The sequence below is a fragment of the Cervus canadensis genome, chromosome 2, assembly GCF_019320065.1.
Source record: "Cervus canadensis isolate Bull #8, Minnesota chromosome 2, ASM1932006v1, whole genome shotgun sequence".
In the NCBI taxonomy this organism is placed as follows: Eukaryota; Metazoa; Chordata; class Mammalia; order Artiodactyla; family Cervidae; genus Cervus; species Cervus canadensis.
In genome coordinates, this window is record NC_057387.1 from 19,778,261 (window position 1) to 19,801,264 (window position 23,004).

At 42.6% G+C, this 23,004-nt stretch overlaps 1 protein-coding gene and 1 long non-coding RNA gene across 2 annotated transcripts; both read right to left on the reverse strand.

Moving 5' to 3' along the window:
• Positions 1 to 5,721: 5,721 nt before the first annotated feature.
• LOC122426809 (trichohyalin-like) lies at positions 5,722 to 9,498 on the reverse strand. The gene is made up of 2 exons (XM_043445990.1): positions 7,449 to 9,498; positions 5,722 to 6,509 (listed from the first exon to the last, which is right to left on the reverse strand). The coding sequence occupies exons 1-2, from the start codon at positions 9,298 to 9,300 to the stop codon at positions 5,722 to 5,724; spliced, it is 2,640 nt and encodes an 879-aa protein (XP_043301925.1). The 5' UTR covers positions 9,301 to 9,498.
• An 8-nt stretch (positions 9,499 to 9,506) lies between these two features.
• LOC122434877 lies at positions 9,507 to 16,362 on the reverse strand. The gene is made up of 3 exons (XR_006267484.1): positions 16,319 to 16,362; positions 11,558 to 11,722; positions 9,507 to 9,681 (listed from the first exon to the last, which is right to left on the reverse strand). It is a non-coding gene; the product is annotated as an uncharacterized LOC122434877 (long non-coding RNA).
• Positions 16,363 to 23,004: the final 6,642 nt, after the last annotated feature.

The window sequence follows — 23,004 nt, forward strand, 5'->3', positions numbered from 1 at the left end:
CCATAAAATGGGGAAGGAAATAGCCACCCAAGTCCAAGAAGCCCAGAGAGTCCCAAACAGGATAAACCCAAGGCGAAACACCCCAAGACACATATTAATCAAACTAACAAAGATCAAACACAAAGAACAAATATTAAAAGCAGCAAGGGAAAAACAACAAATAACACACAAAGGGATTCCCATAAGGATAACAGATGATCTATCAATAGAAACACTCCAGGCCAGAAGGATGCAGGAACCACCCACCCCCACCCATACTGAAAGTAATGAAAGAGAATAACCTACAACCTAGATTACTGTATCCAGCAAGGAATCTCATTCAGATATGAAGGAGAATTCAAAAGCTTTACAGATAAGCAAAAGCTGAGAGAATTCAGCACCACCAAGCCAGCTCTTCAACAAATGCTAAAGGATCTTCTCTAGACAGGAAATGCAGAAAGGTTGTATAAACGTGAACCCAAAACAACAAAATAAATGGCAACGGGACCACACCTATCAATAATTACCTTAAATGTAAATGGGTTGAATGCCCCAACCAAAAGACAAAGATTGGCGGAATGGATACAAAAACAAGACCCCCATATATGCTGTCTACAAGAGACCCACCTCAAAACAAGAGACACATACAGACTAAAAGTGAAGGGCTGGAAAAAAATATTTCATGCAAACGGAGACCAAAAGAAAGCAGGAGTCGCAATACTCATATCAGATAAAATAGACTTTCAAATAAAGGATGTGAAAAGAGACAAAGAAGGACACTACATAATGATCAAAGGATCAATCAAAGAAGAAGATATAACAATTATAAATATATATGCACCCAACATAGGAGCACCGCAATAAGGTACGGCAACGCTAACGAGTATTGAAAGAGGAAAATTAATAGTAACACAATAATAGTGGGAGACTTTAATACCCCACTCACAACTATGGATAGATCAACTAAACAGAAAATTAACAAGGAAACACAAACCTTAAATGACACAATGGACCAGCTAGACCTAATTGATATCCAAAAATGGACTCGCCTATCACTTTTAAAAATACTTTAATTAATTAATTAATTTGTTTGTTTTTGGCCGTGCTGGGTCTTTGCTGCTGCATGGGTTTTTCTCCAGCTGCAGTGAGTGGGGACTATTATGTAGCTGTGGTGTGCTGGGCTTCTCATTGCGGTGTCTTCTCTTGTTGTGGAGCACAGGCCCAAGGCGTGCAGGCTTCAGTAGTTGTGGCACATGGGCTTTGTTGCTCCATGGCATGTTGTATCTTCCTGGCCTAGGGACTGAACTCGTGGCTCCTGCATTGGTAGGTGGATTCTTTACCACTGAGCCACCCAGGAAGCCCCTGTATATTGCTTTTCATGTTAAATTGTATTGATCTGACTTTAATACTGTGACCTGTGCTTCATTTACTCTCATTTACACAATCTATTTTGTTCCTCCTTTAACATTTAGACTGAGTGTTTAGAGTGTTTAGTTTGTTTTAGAGGTTTCTTTCATAGAAGGACTTGTTTTGGCTTTTTTGGGGTCTCTAGTAGGTGAGTATGAATATTATAATGTATATTACTGAATGAATTGAAGAAAGAACACATATTTTCTGAGTGAAAAATAAATCCTGTTCTAGAGGCTGTGACTATCATACTTGATCTCAGTTTCAACATCAGAGTGACGAATTTCCAAAAACATAGAAGAAACTCAAGGAGAAATGAATGCTTGCTAATTATTTATTGTTAATTTTTACAAGGTTTATAATTTGAATAGGCAGTCCCTTCAGATTAGCTTTGAGAGTTATTCATTAAAGTTAAAATCATAGAGTTATTGGAGGATATTATAAAACATTTGATTCTTCTTTCCACTATAAGCAATTCCTTAAAGATGTTAGAGTCCCAGAAACCAAAAGTTGAGCAATTCCACCCATTACACATTATAGCTAGATGTCTGAGATACGTGGAAAAAGAAAAAGCCAAGAATCCTAAATCAACCAGCTCAATCAACTGGAAAGAGAGAATTTCTTGGAACATCTGGAAGTGACTTCAAGACGAATCTTCAGAGGAGCTAGACTCACTTGAGACCTCAGAGCTCTTCTCAGACTTGTGGTTGCCAGATTTGTTCTGCTGGTCATCATCACCATCTTTCTGTCTTTCTTCCTTGTTTTGGTGCAGCTGTTCTTCTGGATCCCAGATTGGGGAGTTGACATAGCTTCCTCCACTCTTGTGATCCTTAAACATCCCCAAATCTGGATAAGTGATTTCCTTATTTCCTGCATTTCCAATTCCTGATGGATCATGCAAACAGTAACATAACCAGTTACCGTTCTGTTTGGAAAAAAAGTATACCTCACAGGTAATCGGCCCAATTTTTCTGGTGAATGCAGACTCCTGAGGATCTAGACCTTCAAGATCAGCTTTTTCCTGCTTGGGGAAAGGCTTTAGATCTTGTACTCTCCCTAACTTCTCTTTTGTCTCATAGTTGGATTCCCTAACAGATAGCCTTCTTCCAGAGCTGCTCTCATTGTTGCCTCTGAGATGACTCTCATCCCTTCCTGAAGGTGGCCTTTGCTCTCTAACCTCTTCTCTCACACCATTCGTGGGTTCTGGTCTTAATTCCTGTCTTCCATCATTATTGGGTTCTGGGCTCAGGTCTCTCTCTTGGTGTCTTCTATCATCCATTGAAGAGGGGATATTGTCGTCTCTTTGTTGCCATCTTTCATACAATATTGCATCTGGATTCTGCTCTCTATCTTGGTTTCTTCCATCATTCCCAGATTCTGGTCTCACATCCCTCACTTGGTATCTCCTGTCATCTCTTGGTGCTGCAGCTTGGTCTCTGAATCCCAGTCTCTCAGCTTCTGATGAGGTCAATCTTTGCTCCCTAAGGTGGTGTCTTTCATCATTCTGGGGTTCAGGACTCAGGTCCCTCACTTGGTTTCCCTCATCATCCCTTGAAAGGGGGATCTGGTCTCTATGTTGGATCCTTTCATCCTGTCTTGGAGCTAGTCTTTGTTCCCTGTCTTGGCTTCTGTCATCATTGCCAATTTCTGGTCTCACGTCTCTTACTTGGAGTCTCCTCTCATCCCTTGGTGTTAGGGTTTGGTCTCTCACTCCAAGTCTCTCATCTTCTGTTGTAGTTGGCCTCTGGGCCCTAATTTGTTCTCTCTCATCGCCCCTGGGTTCCAGTCTTTGCTCCCTAAGGGGGTGTCTCTCATCATTCTGGGTTTCAGGACTCAGGTCTCTCACTTGGTTTCTCTCATCATCCCTTGATAAGGCGATCCGGTCTCTATGTTGGATCCTTTCATCCTGTCTTGGAGCTGGTCTCTGCTTCCTGTCTTGGCTTCTCTCATCGTTTCCAAGTTCAGGTCTCACATCTCTTACTTGGAGTCTCCTCTCATCCCTTGGTGTTAGACTTTGGTCTCTCACTCTAAGTCTCTCATCTTCTGTTGCAGTTGGTCTCTGGTCCCTAATTTGCCTTCTCTCATCACTCCTGTGTTCTGGATTTTGCTCCCCAAAATGATGTCTCTCATCATTCTGGGGTTCAGGACTCAGGCCTCTCACTTGGTTTCCCTCATCATCCCTTGATAAGTGGATCTGGACTCTATGTTTGATCCGTTCATCCTGTCTTGGAGCTGGTCTCTGCTCCCTGTCTTGGCTTCTCTCATCATTTCCAAGTTCGTGTCTCATGTCTCTTACTTGGAGTCTCCTCTCATCTGTTGGTGTTTGGGTTTGGGGTCTCACTCCAAGTCTCTCATCTTCTGTTGTAGTTGGTCTCTGGTCCCTAATTTGTCTTCTCTCATCACCCCTGAGTTCCAGTCTTTGCTCCCTAAGGCGATGTCTCTCATCATTCTGGGGTTCAGGACTCAGGTCTCTCACTTGGTTTCTCTCATCATCCCTTGATAAGGGGATCTGGTCTCGATGTTGGATCCTTTCATCCTGTCTTGGAGCTGGTCTCTGCTCCCTGTCTTGGCTTCTCTCATCATTTCCAAGTTCAGGTCTCACATCTCTTACTTGGAGTCTCCTCTCATCCCTTGGTGTTAGGGTTTGATCTCTCGCTCCAAGTCTCTCATCTTCTGTTGCAGTTGGTCTCTGGTCCCTAATTTGCCTTCTCTCATCACTCCTGTGTTCTGTTTTTTGCTCCCCAAAATGATGTCTCTCATCATTCTGGGATTCAGGACTCGGGTCTCTCACTTGGTTTCTCTCATCATCCCTTGATAAGTGGATCCGGTCTCTATGTTCGATCCTTTCATCCTGTCTTGGAGCTGGTCTCTGCTCCCTGTCTTGGCTTCTCTCATCATTTCCAAGTTCAGGTCTCACGTCTCTTACTTGGAGTCTTCTCTCATCCGTTGGTGTTAGACTTTGGTCTCTCACTCCAAGTCTCTCATCTTCTGTTGCAGTCGGCCGCTGGTCCCTAATTTGTCTTCTCTCATCAGCCCTGGGTTCCTGTCTTTGTTCCCTAAGGCGGTGTCTTTCATCATTCTGGGGTTCAGAACTCAGGTCTCTCACTTGGTTTCTCTCATCATCCCTTGATAAGTGGATCCGGTCTCTATGTTCAGTCCTTTCATCCTGTCTTGGAGCTGGTCTCTGCTCCCTGTCTTGGCTTCTCTCATCATTTCCAAGTTCAGGTCTCACTCTTACTTGGAGTCTCCTCTCATCTGTTGGTGTTAGGGTTTGATCTCTCGCTCCAAGTCTCTCATCTTCTGTTGCAGTTGGTCTCTGGTCCCTAATTTGCCTTCTCTCATCACTCCTGTGTTCTGTTTTTTGCTCCCCAAAATGATGTCTCTCATCATTCTGGGATTCAGGACTCGGGTCTCTCACTTGGTTTCTCTCATCATCCCTTGATAAGTGGATCCGGTCTCGATGTTGGATCCTTTCATCCTGTCTTGGAGCTGGTCTCTGCTCCCTGTCTTGGCTTCTCTCATCATTTCCAAGTTCAGGTCTCACATCTCTTACTTGGAGTCTCCTCTCATCCGTTGGTGTTTGGGTTTGGGGTCTCACTCTAAGTCTCTCATCTTCTGTTGTAGTTTCTCTGGTCCCTAATTTGTGTTCCTCATCACCCTGAGTTCCAGTCTTTGCTCCCTAAAGGCGATGTCTCTCATATTCTGCGGGTTCAGGACTCAGGTTCTCACTTGGTTTCTTCTCTCAATCCTTGATAAGGGGATCTGGTCTCGATGTTGGGATCCTTTCATCCTGTCTGGAAACTGGGTTCTGCTCCTGTTTGGCTTCTCTCATCATTTTCCAAGTTCAGGTCTCAACATTTTATTGGAGTCTCCTCTCATCCCTTGGTGTTAAGACTCTCACTCCAAGTCTCTCATCTTCTGTTGCAGTTGGTCGCTGGTCCCTAATTTGTTTTCTCTCATCAGCCCTGGGTTTCTGTCTTTGTTTCCTAAGGCGATGTCTTTCATCATTCTGGGGTTCAGGACTCAGGTCTCTCACTTGGTTTCTCTCATCATCCCTTGATAAGGGGATCCGGTCTCTATGTTCAATCCTTTCATCCTGTCTTGGAGCTGGTCTCTGCTCCCTGTCTTGGCTTCTCTCATCATTTCCAAGTTCAGGTCTCACATCTCTTACTTGGAGTCTCCTCTCATCCGTTGGTGTTAGACTCTCACTCCAAGTCCTCATCTTTCTGTTGGGCAGTTGGTCGGCTGGTCTAAATTTGTTTTCCTCTCATCAGCCCTGGTTTCTGTCTTTGTTTCCTACGGCGTTCTTTCACATTCTGGGGTTCAGGACTCAGGTTAATCACTTGTTTCTCTCATCATCCTTGATAAGGGGATCCGGTCCTCTATGTCAGTCCTTTCATCCTGTCTTGGAGCTGGTCTCTGCTCCCTGTCTTGGCTTCTCTCATCATTTCCAAGTTCAGGTCTCACATCTCTTACTTGGAGTCTCCTCTCATCCGTTGGTGTTTGGGTTTGGGGTCTCACTCTAAGTCTCTCATCTTCTGTTGTAGTTGGTCTCTGGTCCCTAATTTCTGTTCTCTCATCACCCCTGAGTTCCAGTCTTTGCTCCCTAAGGCGATGTCTCTCATCATTCTGCGGTTCAGGACTCAGGTCTCTCACTTGGTTTCTCTCATCATCCCTTGATAAGGGGATCTGGTCTCGGTGTTGGATCCTTTCATCCTGTCTTGGAGCTGGTCTCTGCTCCCTGTCTTGGCTTCTCTCATCATTTCCAAGTTCAGGTCTCACGTCTCTTACTTGGAGTCTCCTCTCATCCCTTGGTGTTAAGACTCTCACTTCAAGTCTCTCATCTTCTGTTGCAGTTGGTCGCTGGTCCCTAATTTGTTTTCTCTCATCAGCCCTGGGTTCCTGTCTTTGTTCCCTAAGGCGGTGTCTTTCATCATTCTGGGGTTCAGGACTCAGGTCTCTCACTTGGTTTCTCTCATCATCCCTTGATAAGGGGATCTGGTCTCTATGTTCAACCCTTTCATCCTGTCTTGGAGCTGGTCTCTGCTCCCTGTCTTGGCTTCTCTCATCATTTCCAAGTTCAGGTCTCACATCTCTTACTTGGAGTCTCCTCTCATCCCTTGGTGTTAAGACTCTCACTTCAAGTCTCTCATCTTCTGTTGCAGTTGGTCGCTGGTCCCTAATTTGTTTTCTCTCATCAGCCCTGGGTTCCTGTCTTTGTTCCCTAAGGCGGTGTCTTTCATCATTCTGGGGTTCAGGACTCAGGTCTCTCACTTGGTTTCTCTCATCATCCCTTGATAAGTGGACCCGGTCTCTATGTTCAGTCCTTTCATCCTGTCTTGGAGCTGGTCTCTGCTCCCTGTCTTGGCTTCTCTCAGCATTTCCAAGTTCAGGTCTCACATCTCTTACTTGGAGTCTCCTCTCATCCCTTGGTGTTAGGGTTTGATCTCTCACTCCAAGTCTCTCATCTTCTGTTGCAGTTGGTCTCTGGTCCCTAATTTGTCTTCTCTCATCGCCTCTGGGTTCCAGTCTTTGCTCCCTAAGGCGATGTCTCTCATCATTCTGGGGTTCAGGACTCAGGTCTCTCACTTGGTTTCTCTCATCATCCCTTGATAAGGCGATCCGGTCTCTATGTTGGATCCTTTCATCCTGTCTTGGAGCTGGTCTCTGCTTCCTGTCTTGGCTTCTCTCATCGTTTCCAAGTTCAGGTCTCACATCTCTTACTTGGAGTCTCCTCTCATCCCTTGGTGTTAGACTTTGGTCTCTCACTCTAAGTCTCTCATCTTCTGTTGCAGTTGGTCTCTGGTCCCTAATTTGCCTTCTCTCATCACTCCTGTGTTCTGGATTTTGCTCCCCAAAATGATGTCTCTCATCATTCTGGGGTTCAGGACTCAGGCCTCTCACTTGGTTTCCCTCATCATCCCTTGATAAGTGGATCTGGACTCTATGTTTGATCCGTTCATCCTGTCTTGGAACTGGTCTCTGCTCCCTGTCTTGGCTTCTCTCATCATTTCCAAGTTCGTGTCTCATGTCTCTTACTTGGAGTCTCCTCTCATCTGTTGGTGTTTGGGTTTGGGGTCTCACTCCAAGTCTCTCATCTTCTGTTGTAGTTGGTCTCTGGTCCCTAATTTGTCTTCTCTCATCACCCCTGAGTTCCAGTCTTTGCTCCCTAAGGCGATGTCTCTCATCATTCTGGGGTTCAGGACTCAGGTCTCTCACTTGGTTTCTCTCATCATCCCTTGATAAGGGGATCTGGTCTCGATGTTGGATCCTTTCATCCTGTCTTGGAGCTGGTCTCTGCTCCCTGTCTTGGCTTCTCTCATCATTTCCAAGTTCAGGTCTCACATCTCTTACTTGGAGTCTCCTCTCATCCCTTGGTGTTAGGGTTTGATCTCTCGCTCCAAGTCTCTCATCTTCTGTTGCAGTTGGTCTCTGGTCCCTAATTTGCCTTCTCTCATCACTCCTGTGTTCTGTTTTTTGCTCCCCAAAATGATGTCTCTCATCATTCTGGGATTCAGGACTCAGGTCTCTCACTTGGTTTCTCTCATCATCCCTTGATAAGGCGATCCGGTCTCTATGTTCAGTCCTTTCATCCTGTCTTGGAGCTGGTCTCTGCCTCCTGTCTTGGCTTCTCTCATCATTTCCAAGTTCAGGTCTCACATCTCTTACTTGGAGTCTCCTCTCATCTGTTGGTGTTAGGGTTTGATCTCTCACTCCAAGTCTCTCATCTTCTGTTTCAGTCGGCCGCTGGTCCCTAATTTGTCTTCTCTCATCAGCCCTGGGTTCCTGTCTTTGTTCCCTAAGGTGGTGTCTTTCATCATTCTGGGGTTCAGAACTCAGGTCTCTCACTTGGTTTCTCTCATCATCCCTTGATAAGGGAATCCGGTCTCTATGTTCAGTCCTTTCATCCTGTCTTGGAGCTGGTCTCTGCTCCCTGTCTTGGCTTCTCTCATCATTTCCAAGTTCAGGTCTCACATCTCTTACTTGGAGTCTCCTCTCATCCGTTGGTGTTAGACTTTGGTCTCTCGCTCCAAGTCTCTCATCTTCTGTTGCAGTTGGTCTCTGGTCCCTAATTTGCCTTCTCTCATCACTCCTGTGTTCTGGTTTTTGCTCCCCAAAATGATGTCTCTCATCATTCTGGGATTCAGGACTCGGGTCTCTCACTTGGTTTCTCTCATCATCCCTTGATAAGTGGATCCGGTCTCTATGTTTGATCCTTTCATCCTGTCTTGGAGCTGGTCTCTGCTCCCTGTCTTGACTTCTCTCATCATTTCCAAGTTCAGGTCTCACATCTCTTACTTGGAGTCTCCTCTCATCCCTTGGTGTTAAGACTCTCACTTCAAGTCTCTCATCTTCTGTTGCAGTTGGTCGCTGGTCCCTAATTTGTTTTCTCTCATCAGCCCTGGGTTCCTGTCTTTGTTCCCTAAGGCGGTGTCTTTCATCATTCTGGGGTTCAGGACTCAGGTCTCTCACTTGGTTTCTCTCATCATCCCTTGATAAGTGGATCCGGTCTCTATGTTCAGTCCTTTCATCCTGTCTTGGAGCTGGTCTCTGCTCCCTGTCTTGGCTTCTCTCATCATTTCCAAGTTCAGGTCTCACATCTCTTACTTGGAGTCTCCTCTCATCCGTTGGTGTTTGGGTTTGGGGTCTCACTCTAAGTCTCTCATCTTCTGTTGTAGTTGGTCTGTGGTCCCTAATTTGTCTTCTCTCATCACCCCTGGGTTCCGGTCTTTGCTCCCTAAGGTGGTGTCTCTCTTCACTCTTGGGATCTGGACTCACGTCTCTTACTTCACTGCCCTCATCATCTGTTGTTGAAGGTATCTCGTCTCTCTGTTGGATCCTTTCATCCTGTCTTGGAGCTGGTCTCTGCTCCCTGTCTTCGCTTCTCTCATCGTTTCCAAGTTTGGATCTCATATCTCTTACTTGGAGTCTTGTCTCATCCCTTGGTGTCAGAGTTTGGTCTCTCACTCCATGACTCTTTTCATCACTGGGCGTTGGTCTCTGGTCTCTCAGTTTATGTCTCTGCAAATTGGGGGACTCTTCGCCTTGATCTCTCTCTTGGAATTTTTCTTTTTGCAGTTGCTTGCCTTCTAGTTCTGTTACTTGTTTTTCTTGAATTACACATCTTCTCTCCCTTTCTTTTATTTTGGGGTAGAGAAGAGGTTTTATGTGTGTGTAGTAGGCTGTTGTCACTGCAAATATGAGCGAGATTAATTCACTGAAATCAATTGTTTGGTCACCATCTTGATCCAGCTGCTGGAGGATTTTTTCTGTTGTCTCAGAATTATTTGATTCCTATGAGAGAAGAAAAGAACAACAAGAAAGAAAGAAAAAGAAAAGAAGGAGACACAAGAAAATAGGTAGTATATTCATCATTTGTTATTTTTTTTTTCTTATTCCTTCTTTGTTACCTAGAAAATTTCTTAAGGGACATATGACCTTTCTGTTTTCTATTTTTTTGTTTTTTTAATTAGTTGCCTCCCTTAATAATATTCCATGACAGTATTATGTATAGTTTCATAATTTGGAATCACAGTGAATAAAGTATTTATTCCTAACATGTATTACAAAAGCATAACATTTAAATATATTTTTATTATGTAATGATATATTTATTATGTATTTATCACTAATGCCTCTCTCTTTCTCCAACTCTTACTGAAGACTCTTTCATATTCAAAAGTAGGTACAAGTCCCCAAAGTAGAACTCTCTCATCATTTTCCTAAGACAATAGAGGAAGTTCACCTGTTTCAGTCAAAGACAAATCCATCTATGTGTGCTCTGGAGTTAATTCCCTTTATTGTCTAGAAGTCTGAATTGCTTCTCATAATCCCTCTTTCTCTTGACTTTTAAATCTTTTAGTCTTCACTGGTTATCATACTGTAACAGCATGCTTTATTAGTTGCCATATTAAAAAATCTTATATACCACATTCCCCATTTCTTTCTGTCTACCATCCATTATCTTTTCTTATCATTTATCTCCAAGCTTCATGAAAATTATCTGCAAATGTCTCCATTTCTTTGCCCTTCATTCACCCTTCAATCCATGTCATTCTTTTTTTTTTTCCATTTATTTTTATTAGCTGGAGGCTAATTACTTTACAATATTGTAGTGTCATTCTTGCATCTACATTTACCACCACACCAAGTGTCTTCCTTAATGCCAAACACAATGGACACTTTTCAACCCACATTTTATTTGACCTCTCAGCTTCAATTAGCACAAATAATTAATTTTTACTTTAGAAACATTCTCTTCTCTTGGTTTCCATGACCATCCTACTCTCCTGGTTTTCCTCCTATATCTCTAACCTCACTTTCCATTTCCTATTTTTGTTTCTCCTTTTCTACTTCATCTCTAAATATTAGAGTTGTTCAGAATTTAGTTGTGGACATTGTTCTTACCCTGTTTTTAACATTATCATGCATTCCTGTGGTTTCATACCATCAATCAGAAAATGATAATCAGATTTTTGTCCTCAGACCAGATCCCTCTTTTGAACTCTGTACTTATACATCCAACTGCTTTGGTGACATCTCTGTGATATATCGCAGGTAGAAGAAATTGGCCAGTTTGACCAGGATCATGCGAAGAGTTGACTCATCGGAAAAGACCATGATGCTGGGAGGGATTGGGGGCAGGAGGAGAAGGGTACGACAGAGGATGAGATGGCTGGATGGCATCACCGACTCGATGGACATGAGTTTGAGTTAACTCTGGGAGTTGGTGATGGACAGGGAGGCCTGGCGTGCTGTGATTCATGGGGTCACAAAGAGTCGGACACGACTGAGTGACTGAACTGAGCTGAACTGAACTGACCAGGATCAAATCTTGAGTTTTGCGAAGGTTGAATTTAAATGCAATATCCAGGGGAGATGCTCAATGTATCTGAAGCTCAGGAGAGAGACCTGAACTGATGAAGTGACTGAAATCTTCAACATACAAACAGTGGTTCAAACAAAGAGTGTTAGCGAAATTACTGAGGAGAATGCATGAAGTGAGAAGAGAATCCCAGAGAATATCAAGCCTTATGTAATGGACAGAGGGAGAGGAACTTGAAATAATCCTTAAAGGAAATAGCTGGACCAGTAGGAGGAAAACCAAGAGAGGGTAATGCCATTGGATCCAATAAAAGTCCCAAGTAACAAAGAAGATGGTCCTTCTTACCTCCAGAGCATTTCCAAACTCTTCTTGGAGAAGTTTCTTAAGTTCTGTCTCATTCAGCCTCTGATAGTCTCCATCACTCTTTGCATTAGAGAGGAAAGCATCAATGATACTGATGATGCTTCTCAGAAGACGGCGAGTCATCTTGTTTAGCCAACTGGAGTGTACCTGGAATAGGACAAAGAATTCTCAACTTGTTTCATATCTCTTCTTCCTCCATATCATGGAAGCAGATTACAATGTAAAGATCTGGCCTATTTGTAATTTCAGATGTATAGCTGGCTTTGGGAATTTGTGAAATTTCGCATTTTTAGTTTGTATTGGTTTGGTCAAAAAGTTCATTTGGATTTTTCCATAGGGTGCTACAGAAAAACCCAAACAAACTTTTTTGCCAACCCAATATTTCACTTGCAATGATAATGCTTTTCCTATGATCCCTAAACAGAAGAGGACAGAAACTGAACAGGATCCCTTGGCTCTGTAGTCATGAATGCACTGCATGGAAGTCACCTGGCATGAAGATATACAACTTCTGTTTCCATCCCCTGTGGATAGTGCTAATGGGAAGGGCTGTCAACACTGTACTACCTGACCAGGAAGTAAAAAGCAGGTCAGGAGAATCATCTGCATTAAATTATCTATTTCTTTGTACTTAATCCTATTATGATACATGTCACAGTGTATATTAATTGCTGTTTCTTATCTCACTCCTGTAGAGATTGGGGTCTGTGAGGACCAGGACCATATCATATATACTTTATATTTATCCTAGTGCCTAGAATATCTATGCCTTCATGCATCACAGCCTTGTCATAGTGAAGGGGCTTGTGTAACTCAGTGAAGCTATTAGCCAGGCCACCCAAGATGGACACATAATTTGTTCTGACAAAATGTGGTCCATTGGAGGAGGGAATGGCAAGCCATTCCAGTATTCTTGCTGTGAGAACCCCATGAACAGTATGAAAAAGCAAAAAGATATGGAAGATGAGCCCCCCAGGTCAGAAGGTGTTTAATATGCTACTGGGGAAGAGTGGAAGACAATCACTAAAAGTTCCAGAAAGAATGAAGCAGCTTGGCCAAAGTGGAAATTATGCTCAGTTGTGGATGTGTCTGGTGGTGAAAGTAAATTTTGATGCTGTAAAGAACAATAGTGCATAGGAAGCTGCAATTTTAAGTCTGTAAATCAAGGTAGATTGGATGTGGTCAAGCAGGAGATAACAAGAGTGAGCATTGGCATCTTAGGAATCATTGAACTAAAATGGACGGGAATGGGAAAATTTAATTCAGATGACTATTGTAGCTACTACTATGGACAAGAATCTCCTAGAAAATATGGAGTAGCCCTCAGAGTTAGCAAGAGTTTGAAATGCAGTACTTGAGTGCAATCTCAAAAATGACAGAGTGATCTCAATTTGTTTCCAAGGCAAACCGTTCAACATCACAATAATCCAAATCTGTGTCCCAACCACTGATGCTGAAGAAGCTGAAGTTGAATGGCTCTATGAAAACCTACAAGACCTTCTAGACCTTCTAGAGCTAACACCAAAAAATGATGTCCTTTTCATCATAGGGGATTGGAATACAAAAATTAGGAAGTCAAGAGATACCTGGAATAACAGACAAGTTTGGCTTTGGAGTGCAGAATGAAGTAGGGCACAGGCTAACAGAGTTTTGTCAAGAGAACACACTGGTGATAGTGAACATCCTTTTCCAACAATGCAGGTGATGGCTTTACACATGGACATTACCAGACGGTTAATACTGAAGTCAGATTGATTATATTCTTTGTAGCTAAAGATGGAGAAGCTCTATAGAGTTAGCAAAAACAAGACTTGGAGCTGATTGTGGCTCAGATCATGAGCTCCTTATTGCAAAAATTCAGGCTTAAATTGAAGAAAGTAGGGGAAACCATTAGATCATTCAGGTATGACCTAAATAAAATCTCTTATGATTTTACAGTGGAAGTGACAAATAGATTCAAGCGATTAGATCTGGTAGACAGATTGCCTGAAGAACTATGGATGGAGGTTTATAACATTGTACAGGAGGTGGTGACCAAAACCATCCTCCAGAAAATAAATTGAGAAGGCTTCACAAATAGCTGAGGAAAGAAGAGAAGTGAAAGGCAATGGAGAAAGGGAAAAATATGTCCACTCACCTAAAGCCAGACATCCTGGCATGTGAAGCCTAGTGGGCATTAGAAAGTGTTACTACAAACAAAGCTAGTGGAGGTGATGGAATTCCAGTTTCAAATCCTAAAAGATGGTGCTGTTAAAGTGCTGTATTCAATATGCCAGCAAATTTGGAAATTAAGCAGTGGCCACAGAACTGGAAAAGGTCAGTTTTCATTCCAATCCCAAAGAAGGGCAATGCCAAAGAATTTCAAACTGTGGTACAATTGGGCTTATTTCATATGCTAGCAAGGTAATGCTCAAAATCCTTCAAGCTAGGCTTCAGCAATGCATGAACCAAGAACTTCCAGGTGTACAAGCTGGGTTTCAAAGAGTCAGAAGAACCAGAGATCAAATTGCCAACATTTGTTGGCTCATGGAGAAAGCAAGGGAGTTTCAGAAAAACATCCACTTCGGCTTCATTGACTACACAAAAGCCTTTGACTGTGTGGATCACAACAAACTGGAAAATTCTTAAAAAGATGGGAATACCAGACTACCTTACCTGTCTTCTGAGAAACCTGTATGCTGGTCAAGAAGTAACAGAATGAGACTTGGAACAAATGACTGATTCAAAATTGGGAAAGGAGTACAAGGCTGTATACTGTCACCCTGCTTATTTAACTTATATGTGGAGTATATCATGCAAAATGCCAGACTGGATGAATCACAAGCTGGAATCAAGATTGCTAGGAGAAATATTAATAGACTCAAATATGCACATGATATCAGTCTAATGTCAGAAAGTGAACAGGAGCTAAAGAGCCTCTTGATGAGGGTTAAAGAAGAGAGGCTTAAAACTCAACATTCAAAAAACTAAGATCATGGTGTCCAGGCCCATCACTTCATGGCAGATAGAAGGGGAAAAAGTGGAGGCAGTGACAGTTATTTTCTTGGGCTCCAAAATTTCTAGGCTTCCCTGATGGCTCAGATGGTAAAGAATCTGCCTGCAATGCAGGAGACCTAGGTTTGATACCTGGGACAGGAAGATTCCCTGGAGAAGAGCATGGCAACCCACCCCGGTATTCTTGCCTGGAGAATTCCATGGACAGAGGAAACTGGTGAGCTACAGTCCATGGGGTGGTAAAGAGTCAGACATGACTGATCGACTAACACTTGCACTTAACAAAATCACTGCAGACAGTGACTGCAGCCATAAAATTAGAAGATGCTTGCTCCTTGGCAGAAAAACTATGACAAACATAGAGTATTAAAAAGCAGAGACATCAGTTTGCCAACAGAGGTCTATATAGTCAAAGCTATGGTTTTTCCGGTAGTCATGTATGGATGTGCAAGTTGGACCACAAATAAAGCTGGGCGCTAAAGATTTGATGCCTTTGAATTGTGGTGCCAAAGAAGAGTCTTGAAAGTCTCTTGCACAGCAAGGGGATTTAACCACTCAATCCTAAAGGAAATCAGTCCTGAATATTCACTGGACAGACTTATGCTGAAGCTGAAGCTCTAATATTTTGGCCACCTGATGTGAAAAGCTGACTCACTGGGAAAAACCCTGATGCTGGAAAGATTGAAGGCAAAAGGAGAAGGGGGCAGCAGAAGATGAGATAGTTAGATAGCATGACTGACTCAATGGACAAGATTCTAGGCAAATTCCAGGAGATAGTGAAAGATAGGAGAGCTTGGTGTGCTGCAGTCCTTGGGGTTGTAAAGAGTCAGATATGACGTAGCAACTGAACAACAACCACAGAATATAGTAGAAGTTCAAAAGTGTTCTATGAATGAATATATAAACATGACTAATTCCGAGTTTAAGGCATTTGTTGGACTGGGTCTGTGGTTCCTACACTTTGCTGTACTTTAAATTTACCAATAGGAGGGACTTTCTTGGTGATCCAGTGGCTATGACTCCAAACTCCCAGTTCAGGGAACTGGGGTTGGATCCCTGGTCAGGGAACTAGACCCCATAACTAAGACCTGACACAGTCAAATTTAAAAGAAACGATCACCAGGGGGGACCTTTAGAGACATAAAGACTCCAGGTCTTCTCTCCAGAAATAGTGACTCAGTAGGTAAGTAGTGGGACCCTGGAGTCTACCTTTAAACTGTTCCTGGCTGATTCTGATGCAACTTCAAAAGTCACTGACTACCTGAGCTCTGAGGTCCTTTGGCAGCCAGAAGATTTTATGATAGCGATAGGGATGAATTAACCATTTCAACAAGCATTTGTTAACTATTTTCTTTTGTGCCACTGCTGTGGTGTGTTCTAGAAATGTGAGATTAATAAGAAACAGTTTCTTTCCCCAAGGGACGCAGTGGCTAGAAGAGGAGATACAGGGTTGTCACGTTCAAGCCCAATAGTGGGCACCAAGCAATAATTGGAGACCAATATAGGTACGGTCCATTAGATGTCATCCTTCTTGAAGACAATAGAGGAATATTCTCAAAATATTAGCTTTTTAGCAGAATACACTAAGATTTTGTCCCTCTCATTCTAATAAGAACATGTCTTTGTTAGCAGTGTCATAGAATTCTCCAGAAAGGCAAAACTACAACAGCACAGTTTGTCTGTGTGAGAGTACCAAGAAAAGGAAACTCTTAGAAAAACAGAAATAGATTTTTTTCTTGAAGGACTTACCTGAGTTGCCAAGAGAAATGGAGGACTCAGGCTGGAAGCTTGTGATACTGGGTTTAGGGATCCCAGTGCTTATATAGGGATTTTTAATTGCACCTTTTAGCTAGACGTCTTTTGCAGACAACTCCCCAGGTGTATAATGGACTGATTCATGGCCAACCAAACCCCATTCCACTTGTTTCTTCTCCAGCGGGCCTTTTATCTCAGCATTTCCTTGAACACCACTCCTGTTTTGTATTCTCTGTCTGTACAGCTTGGCCCCTGAGGGACAGCTCCATCTCACACCCACTGTGTGACCATAGCCTCATCAGAATGTGCTGTCAATGTGCTGAACTGGTCTCCAGAAAAATCCTGTGAGTCAACAGTGTTTTCATCTCCTGATGAAATAAAATATATGCATTCTTAATCTGAATCATTTCAGTCCCAAACAAGGTCTCTTGCACAGTTTGCAACAGTACATTTGATTTGGCTTTGTTGAGACTGAAGTGTCCGATTACATTTGATGCTTGCTGCCATGTGGTGATAAACACCAATACTGTCTGTCTTAACTCCCACCTGGCCTGTTCCTATGCTGCTGACTCTGCTCCTCGTGACCCCCTCTCTGTGTTCATCTGCCATCAAAGTATGAGGTGGACTAAAGAATGCATTTATTTTTGATGATCATAGCAGCATAATGTTGGACCCAGGAGAGAATCTATGAGCTACAGTGTTGGTGGTCAATTGTGCTTTCACTGCTTTTATGGAATTTTGCAAACCTGGGACCCTTTTCTTTAGGTTCTATTCACTTTAACTTGGAGAAGCAAATGGCAACCCACTCCAGCATTCTTCCCTGGAAAATCCCATAAGCAGAGGAATCTGGCAGGCTACAGTCCATGGGGTCTCAAAGAGTTGGACACAACTGAGCACGCAACACTCACTCATTCACTTTAACGATCATAAGCCTGGAAGGAAGGAGTTTTTCATTATTATTAAAAACAATTTTCAATTTCACCAGCTTACAAATTGCTCCTTAGTTTCTAAAGAAATTATGTATAGGTGGATGTACTCTCATAGAATCGTTTATGACAATAAAAAGAATTCCTGCTTATCTTTATTGCAGAAATTTTGTAGACTTCTTTTAGAAACAGCTAGTCCTCATTAATCTTAACAGCTTCAAGGTGTGTGTGTGTGTGTGTGTGTGTGTGCTCAGTCACACCCAATTCTTTGTGACCCCCATGAACTGTAACCCACCAGGCTTCTCTGTCCAAGGGATTATCCTGGCAAGAATATTGGAGTGGGTTGCCATTTTCTCCCCCAGAGGATCTTTCCAACATAGGGACTGAACCTGCATCTCCTGCGGCTCTTGCATTGGTAGATGGATTCTTTACGACTGAGTCTCCTGGAAAGCCCAACAACCACAAGGTAAACTGTATTAAAGAAACCTCTGTCTTGTGGATGTGACAGGCTGATAAGAACTATAAAATCAGTTAAAGTAAGTACAGGTGAATTTATTTTCTGGGGAACATAATAGTTCCTTTTTTGCTCGCTACACTGATGTTGAGAATAGCTTGAAGAGCAGACACTTTCATCTCCATTTCACAGAAGGACATACTGAGAACACAAGAGGTTGTATATTATGTTACCCACAGTAACATAATGAATCACAGACCTAGACCCAAATTGTTTTACCTCCAGTTTGGCTTAAGTCACTTATGTGACTTGCTGTGTTGTGTGTAGTAAAGACATTTTGAGTTTTTTCACAAAGTCTGTAGCAAAAATATGAAATGTCAGTTCTTCTCAGTTTCTCCCTTGAATATGCCTGTTAAGTATAGTTGAGCTGCTCAGTTATGTTCGACTCTTTGTGACCCCATGGACTGCAGCATGCCAGGCTTCCCTGTCCAGCACCACCTCCCAGAGCTTGCTCAAACTCATGTCCATCGAGTCGGTAATGACATCCAACCATCTCATCTTCCTGCTTTCAATCTTTCCCAGCATCAGGCATCAGGGTCTTTTCCAATGAGTCGGTGGCCAAGGTACTGGAGCTTCAGCTTCAGCATCAGTCCTTCCAATGAATATTCAGCACTGATTTCCTTTAGGATTGACTGGTTTGATCTCCTTGCAGGTGAATATACCTGTAGCCCTGGGCAATTTGGGGGCTTCCCTGGTGGCTCAGGGATCTCTGGATTAAGAAGATCCCCTGGAGGAGGGCATGGCAACCCACTCCAGTATTCTTGCCTGGAGAATCCGTGGGCAGAGGAGCCTGGCGGGCTACAGTCCATGGGGTCACACAGAGTCAGACTTGACTGAGTGACTAAGTGCACACACACTGTGCAGTTTATTTCTGGGAATGCTGAAAGTATATATTTTTTATTAAAGCAAAATAAAGCAAAACAAAAAAGGTTTTTGTAAAGAGGCATTCCAGATACTTGACTTAATAATATTTCATTATTTTTGAATGTGTGTAGAAAACTATGTTATGCCCACATTCAGAGGGCTCCCACGTATAGGCTGAGGGGTTTCCTGGCTACTGAAGGCAGATGAGGCGGTGGCTGGACCCCCCCAGCCTCACACAGGCCATGTTCCCCACATGACTGTGGAGAAGCTGCTGACCTTTGTGTGTGTGGAGGGCAGGGATCTGCTGAGCGTGCTTCCTGTGGCCATGAGTTACCATTGTTGAGGTGATTAATAACAGTAATACAAATAATTCTTGCTTTTGAAGGAACTTCCTTGTGTAAATGTCTTCCCACCCTCTTGGCAAATCAGCCTTTGGCAGCCAGGCGTGCCGCCTCTGGGTTTTGTGTGTGGTCCTGGGGCTGCTGGTGCTGATGCCTGTGCTCTAACCTCCTTCGATTCTGAGTTTGGATTATCTTATGCCTGGGGTTGTCACTCTCTCTCTTTTTTAATGGAAATTCTGGGAAGGGATTTATTTATTGGCTGTGTCCTGACCAGGGATCAAAACCCTGTTACATGCATTGGAAGACAGGTTTTTATCTATTTATTTCAAAAAATTTTTATTTTTTTAATTGGTGGAAAATTGCTTTACAAGTTCACACTGGTTTCTGTCCGACAACAATGAGAATCAGTGGTAATTACATATATATACCCTTCCCTCCTGAACCTCTGTCCCTTCCCTCTATCCTACCCCTTTAGGTCATCACAGAGTGCCAGGTTGGGGTCCCTATGTTATTTAGCAACTTCCCACTAACTATTTTACACATGGGTAGTGTATGTATGTCAATGACACTTTCTCAATTCGTTCCACCCTCATCTTCCCCTGCTGAGTCCACAAATCTGTTCTCTACTAGTTTCATTAGTACCATTTTTCTAGATTCCATATATATGTATTAATATACTATATTTGTTTTTTCTCTTTCTGACTTGCTTCACTCTAAGAGGCTCTATGTTCATCCATCTCACTACAACTGACTCAAACTAGTTCCTTTTCATGGCTGAGTCATATTCCATTGTGTATATATATATATATATATATATATCACAACTTCTTTATTCATTCATCTATCGATGGACATCTAAGTTGCTTCCATGTCCTGGCTATTGTAAATATTGCTACAATGAACAATAGTGTACGTGTGTGTTTTAGAATTGGGTTTCCTCAGGGCTTCCGTGGTGGCTCAGATGGCAAAGAATCTGCCTGCCATGTGGGAAGACCCAGTTTTAGTCTCTGGGTCAGGAAGATCCTTTAGAGAAGGAAATGACTACCCACTCCAATATTCTTGCTGGAGAATTCCATGGACAGAGAAGCCTGGCTGGCTACAGTCCATGGGGTCACAAAGAGTCAGACATGACTGAGTGACTAACACTTTTCAGAGTATATGCTCAGTAGTGGGATTGCTGGGTCACATGGTAGATTTATTCCTAGTTTTTAAAGGAATCTCCATACCGTTTTCAATAAGGGCTATATCAGTTTACATTCCCTCCAACAGTGTAAGAAGGTTCCCTCTTTTCTCCACATCATCTCCAGCATTTATTGTTTGTAGATTTTTTGATGTTGGCTGTTCTGACCAGTGTGAGGTGATACCTCATTGTAGTTTTGATTTGCATTTCTTTAATAATGAGCGATGTTGAACATCTTTTCATGTGTTTATTTGCCATCTATATGTTTTCTTTAGAGAAATGTCTGTTTAGGCCTTCTGCCCATTTTTTGATTAGATTGTTTGTTTTTCTGATATTGAGATGTATGAACTGCTTATGTATTTTGGAGAGTAACTGTTTGCCGGTTGCTTCACTTGCAATTATTTTCTCCCATTCTGAGGGTTGTCTTTTCATTTTGTTTCTAGTTTGCTGTGCTAAAGCTTTTAAGTTCTTTTAGGTCCCTTTTGTTTATTTTTGTTTTTATTTTCATTAATCTAGGAAGTGGGTCAGAGAGAATCTTGCTGTAATTTATGTCAAAGAGTGTACTGTGGATGGCAGATTCTTAATCACTGGACCATCAAAGAAGTCCCTGCCTGGAGTCTTCTTGCTTTCCTCCTTCGTCCATCTTTCTCATACTCTGATGGTCTCTTTTCTGTCTTCCTTTTGGCTTCCCCTCCTTTCAACCTTTCAATCTTTTTCTGTTTTTTTTTTTTTGTTGTTGTTGTTCCTTTCCTTTCTTATCTTCTGTCTCTTCTACTTCCCCATTCCCACCCTATTCATCCCAGAATATTTGAAATCTCCATTCATACTGGTCTTCTCTTTCATCCTCTTGATCAAAAATTTATTATTTTCTATCAGGGAAAATAAAAGCAAAGCACATTGTTAACTAACATGTCTGGTTCTTGCTATCAGAAGGGACAGTGACGTTTACTGAGTGCCCAGTCTGCCAGCCCTAGAGGGATAGAGAGCCCGTCACACAACAGGGGAGCTGGTCTTCAGCCCAGGACTGCTTCCTGCTGGGGTTCGTGCTGCTTGCATTCTACCCAACCCTGCCTCTATGGAGACAACATTTTTTGACCCAGAGTCCTTGGTCCATTGTTGTAAGCATAGCTCTTTCTGTGACAACCTTATGGTGATATGGTCATGCCCCCTGGCATTGAGGTCTCTAAATGCCTCCTGGGACCCTGCTGCTGCTGCTGCTAAGTCACTTCAGTTGTGTCCGACTCTGTGTGATCCCATAGACGGCAGCCCACCAGGCTCCCTTCCCATTCTAACCTTGCCTGCTATGCTACGTCCGACAATTTAAGAAATCTCTCTGAAGCTCAGCAGCAAGGTCAAGTGGTCATCACTTCCTGGGTGTGTGCCTAGGGTACCTTGCGGCTCAAGGGAATGCTCTATTGTGGTGTGGTTTAAGCTCATCTGAGGAAAAGCTCAGTACAAATCCCAGTTATTATGTTAAATACGGGGTTTGGCATGATGAAATGTGAAGCTTTTGTTCCATCTGAATGAGGCTCCTTTAAATACACTTGGGCCAGTAATTACAGAATTTAAGACTTCCCCAAACATGTTCGTAATCAGGAATGAACTGGGAGAATGAGGGGGATGCCGAGATTCCTGATGTGTCCTTGCTCAGCTCAAACTTTTCTTGATCAGAAAATGGAAAAGCCAGAAAATCCTTATCCTTGTGTCTTTCTTGATAGAAGATCATAAACTCAGTGACCAAACAATAGGTACATTTAACTGACTTTCCTTATGTTGTTGTTGTTCAGTCGCTAAGTTGTGTCTGATTCTTTGCAACCTCGTGGATGATAGCACGCCATACTCCTCTGTTCTCCACTATCCCCCAGAGTTTCCTCAAATTTGTGTCTACCGAGTCAGTGATGCCATCCAACCATCTCATCCTTTGTTGCCCCCTTCTCCCTTTGCCTTCAGTCCTTCCCAGCCTCAGGGTCTTTTCCAATGATTCAGCTCTTCCCATCAGGTGGCCAAAGTACTGGAACTTCAGCTTCAACATCAGTCCTTCCAGTGAATATTCAGGGTTGATTTCCTTTAGGACTGACTGGTTTGATCTCCTGGCAGTCCAAGGGGACTCTCAAGAGTCTTCTCTAGCACCACAATTTGAAAGCATCACTTCTTCAGTGCTAAGCCTTCTTTATGATCCAACACTCACATCTGTACATGACTGCTGGAAAAACCATAGCTTTGATTATACAGACATTTGGCAAAGTGATGTCTCTGCTTTTTAATACTCTTCTTATATTTGAGGAACTATTTCTGAAACTGTGATTGTTAAGGATTTTAAAACAAGTCAGTAAGGGGTATGATTTCCTTTCTCATGGTTTAAACATGTTGATGTCATTGCAGATCTCAAAGTAAATTTTTTTGTTCATAAACAACATAAATTTGTTTCTGACAGTTCTAGAGACTGGGAAGTCTTAAGATCAAGACATGGGCAGATTTGGTGTCTGGTGAGGACCTGCTTCCTGGTTCTTGGATGGCCATCTTCTTGCTGTGTCCTCACATGGTGGAAGGCTCAAAGTAATTTTTATTTAAACACAATGTATAAATTCTTGATTCTTGAAAACACTAAAACATTACTTATTCATTCTAAGACTTATTTGAAAGTACCATTCCTCCTGGTCCTATCTCTCCCTTCTCAGGGGTTAAAAACTGTGATCAGTTTGGGGTTTTTCTTTCAGAGATATATATATTTGCCTGTTCATCTTTATGGATAGAGGAAACCAAGAAGGATATGGATTACAGGTCTCCACATATTTCCCCCTTTGGTTTAGCCTTGTCTCCTGAAGCAGATTGTATGCTTCTTGAACCAGAAACTA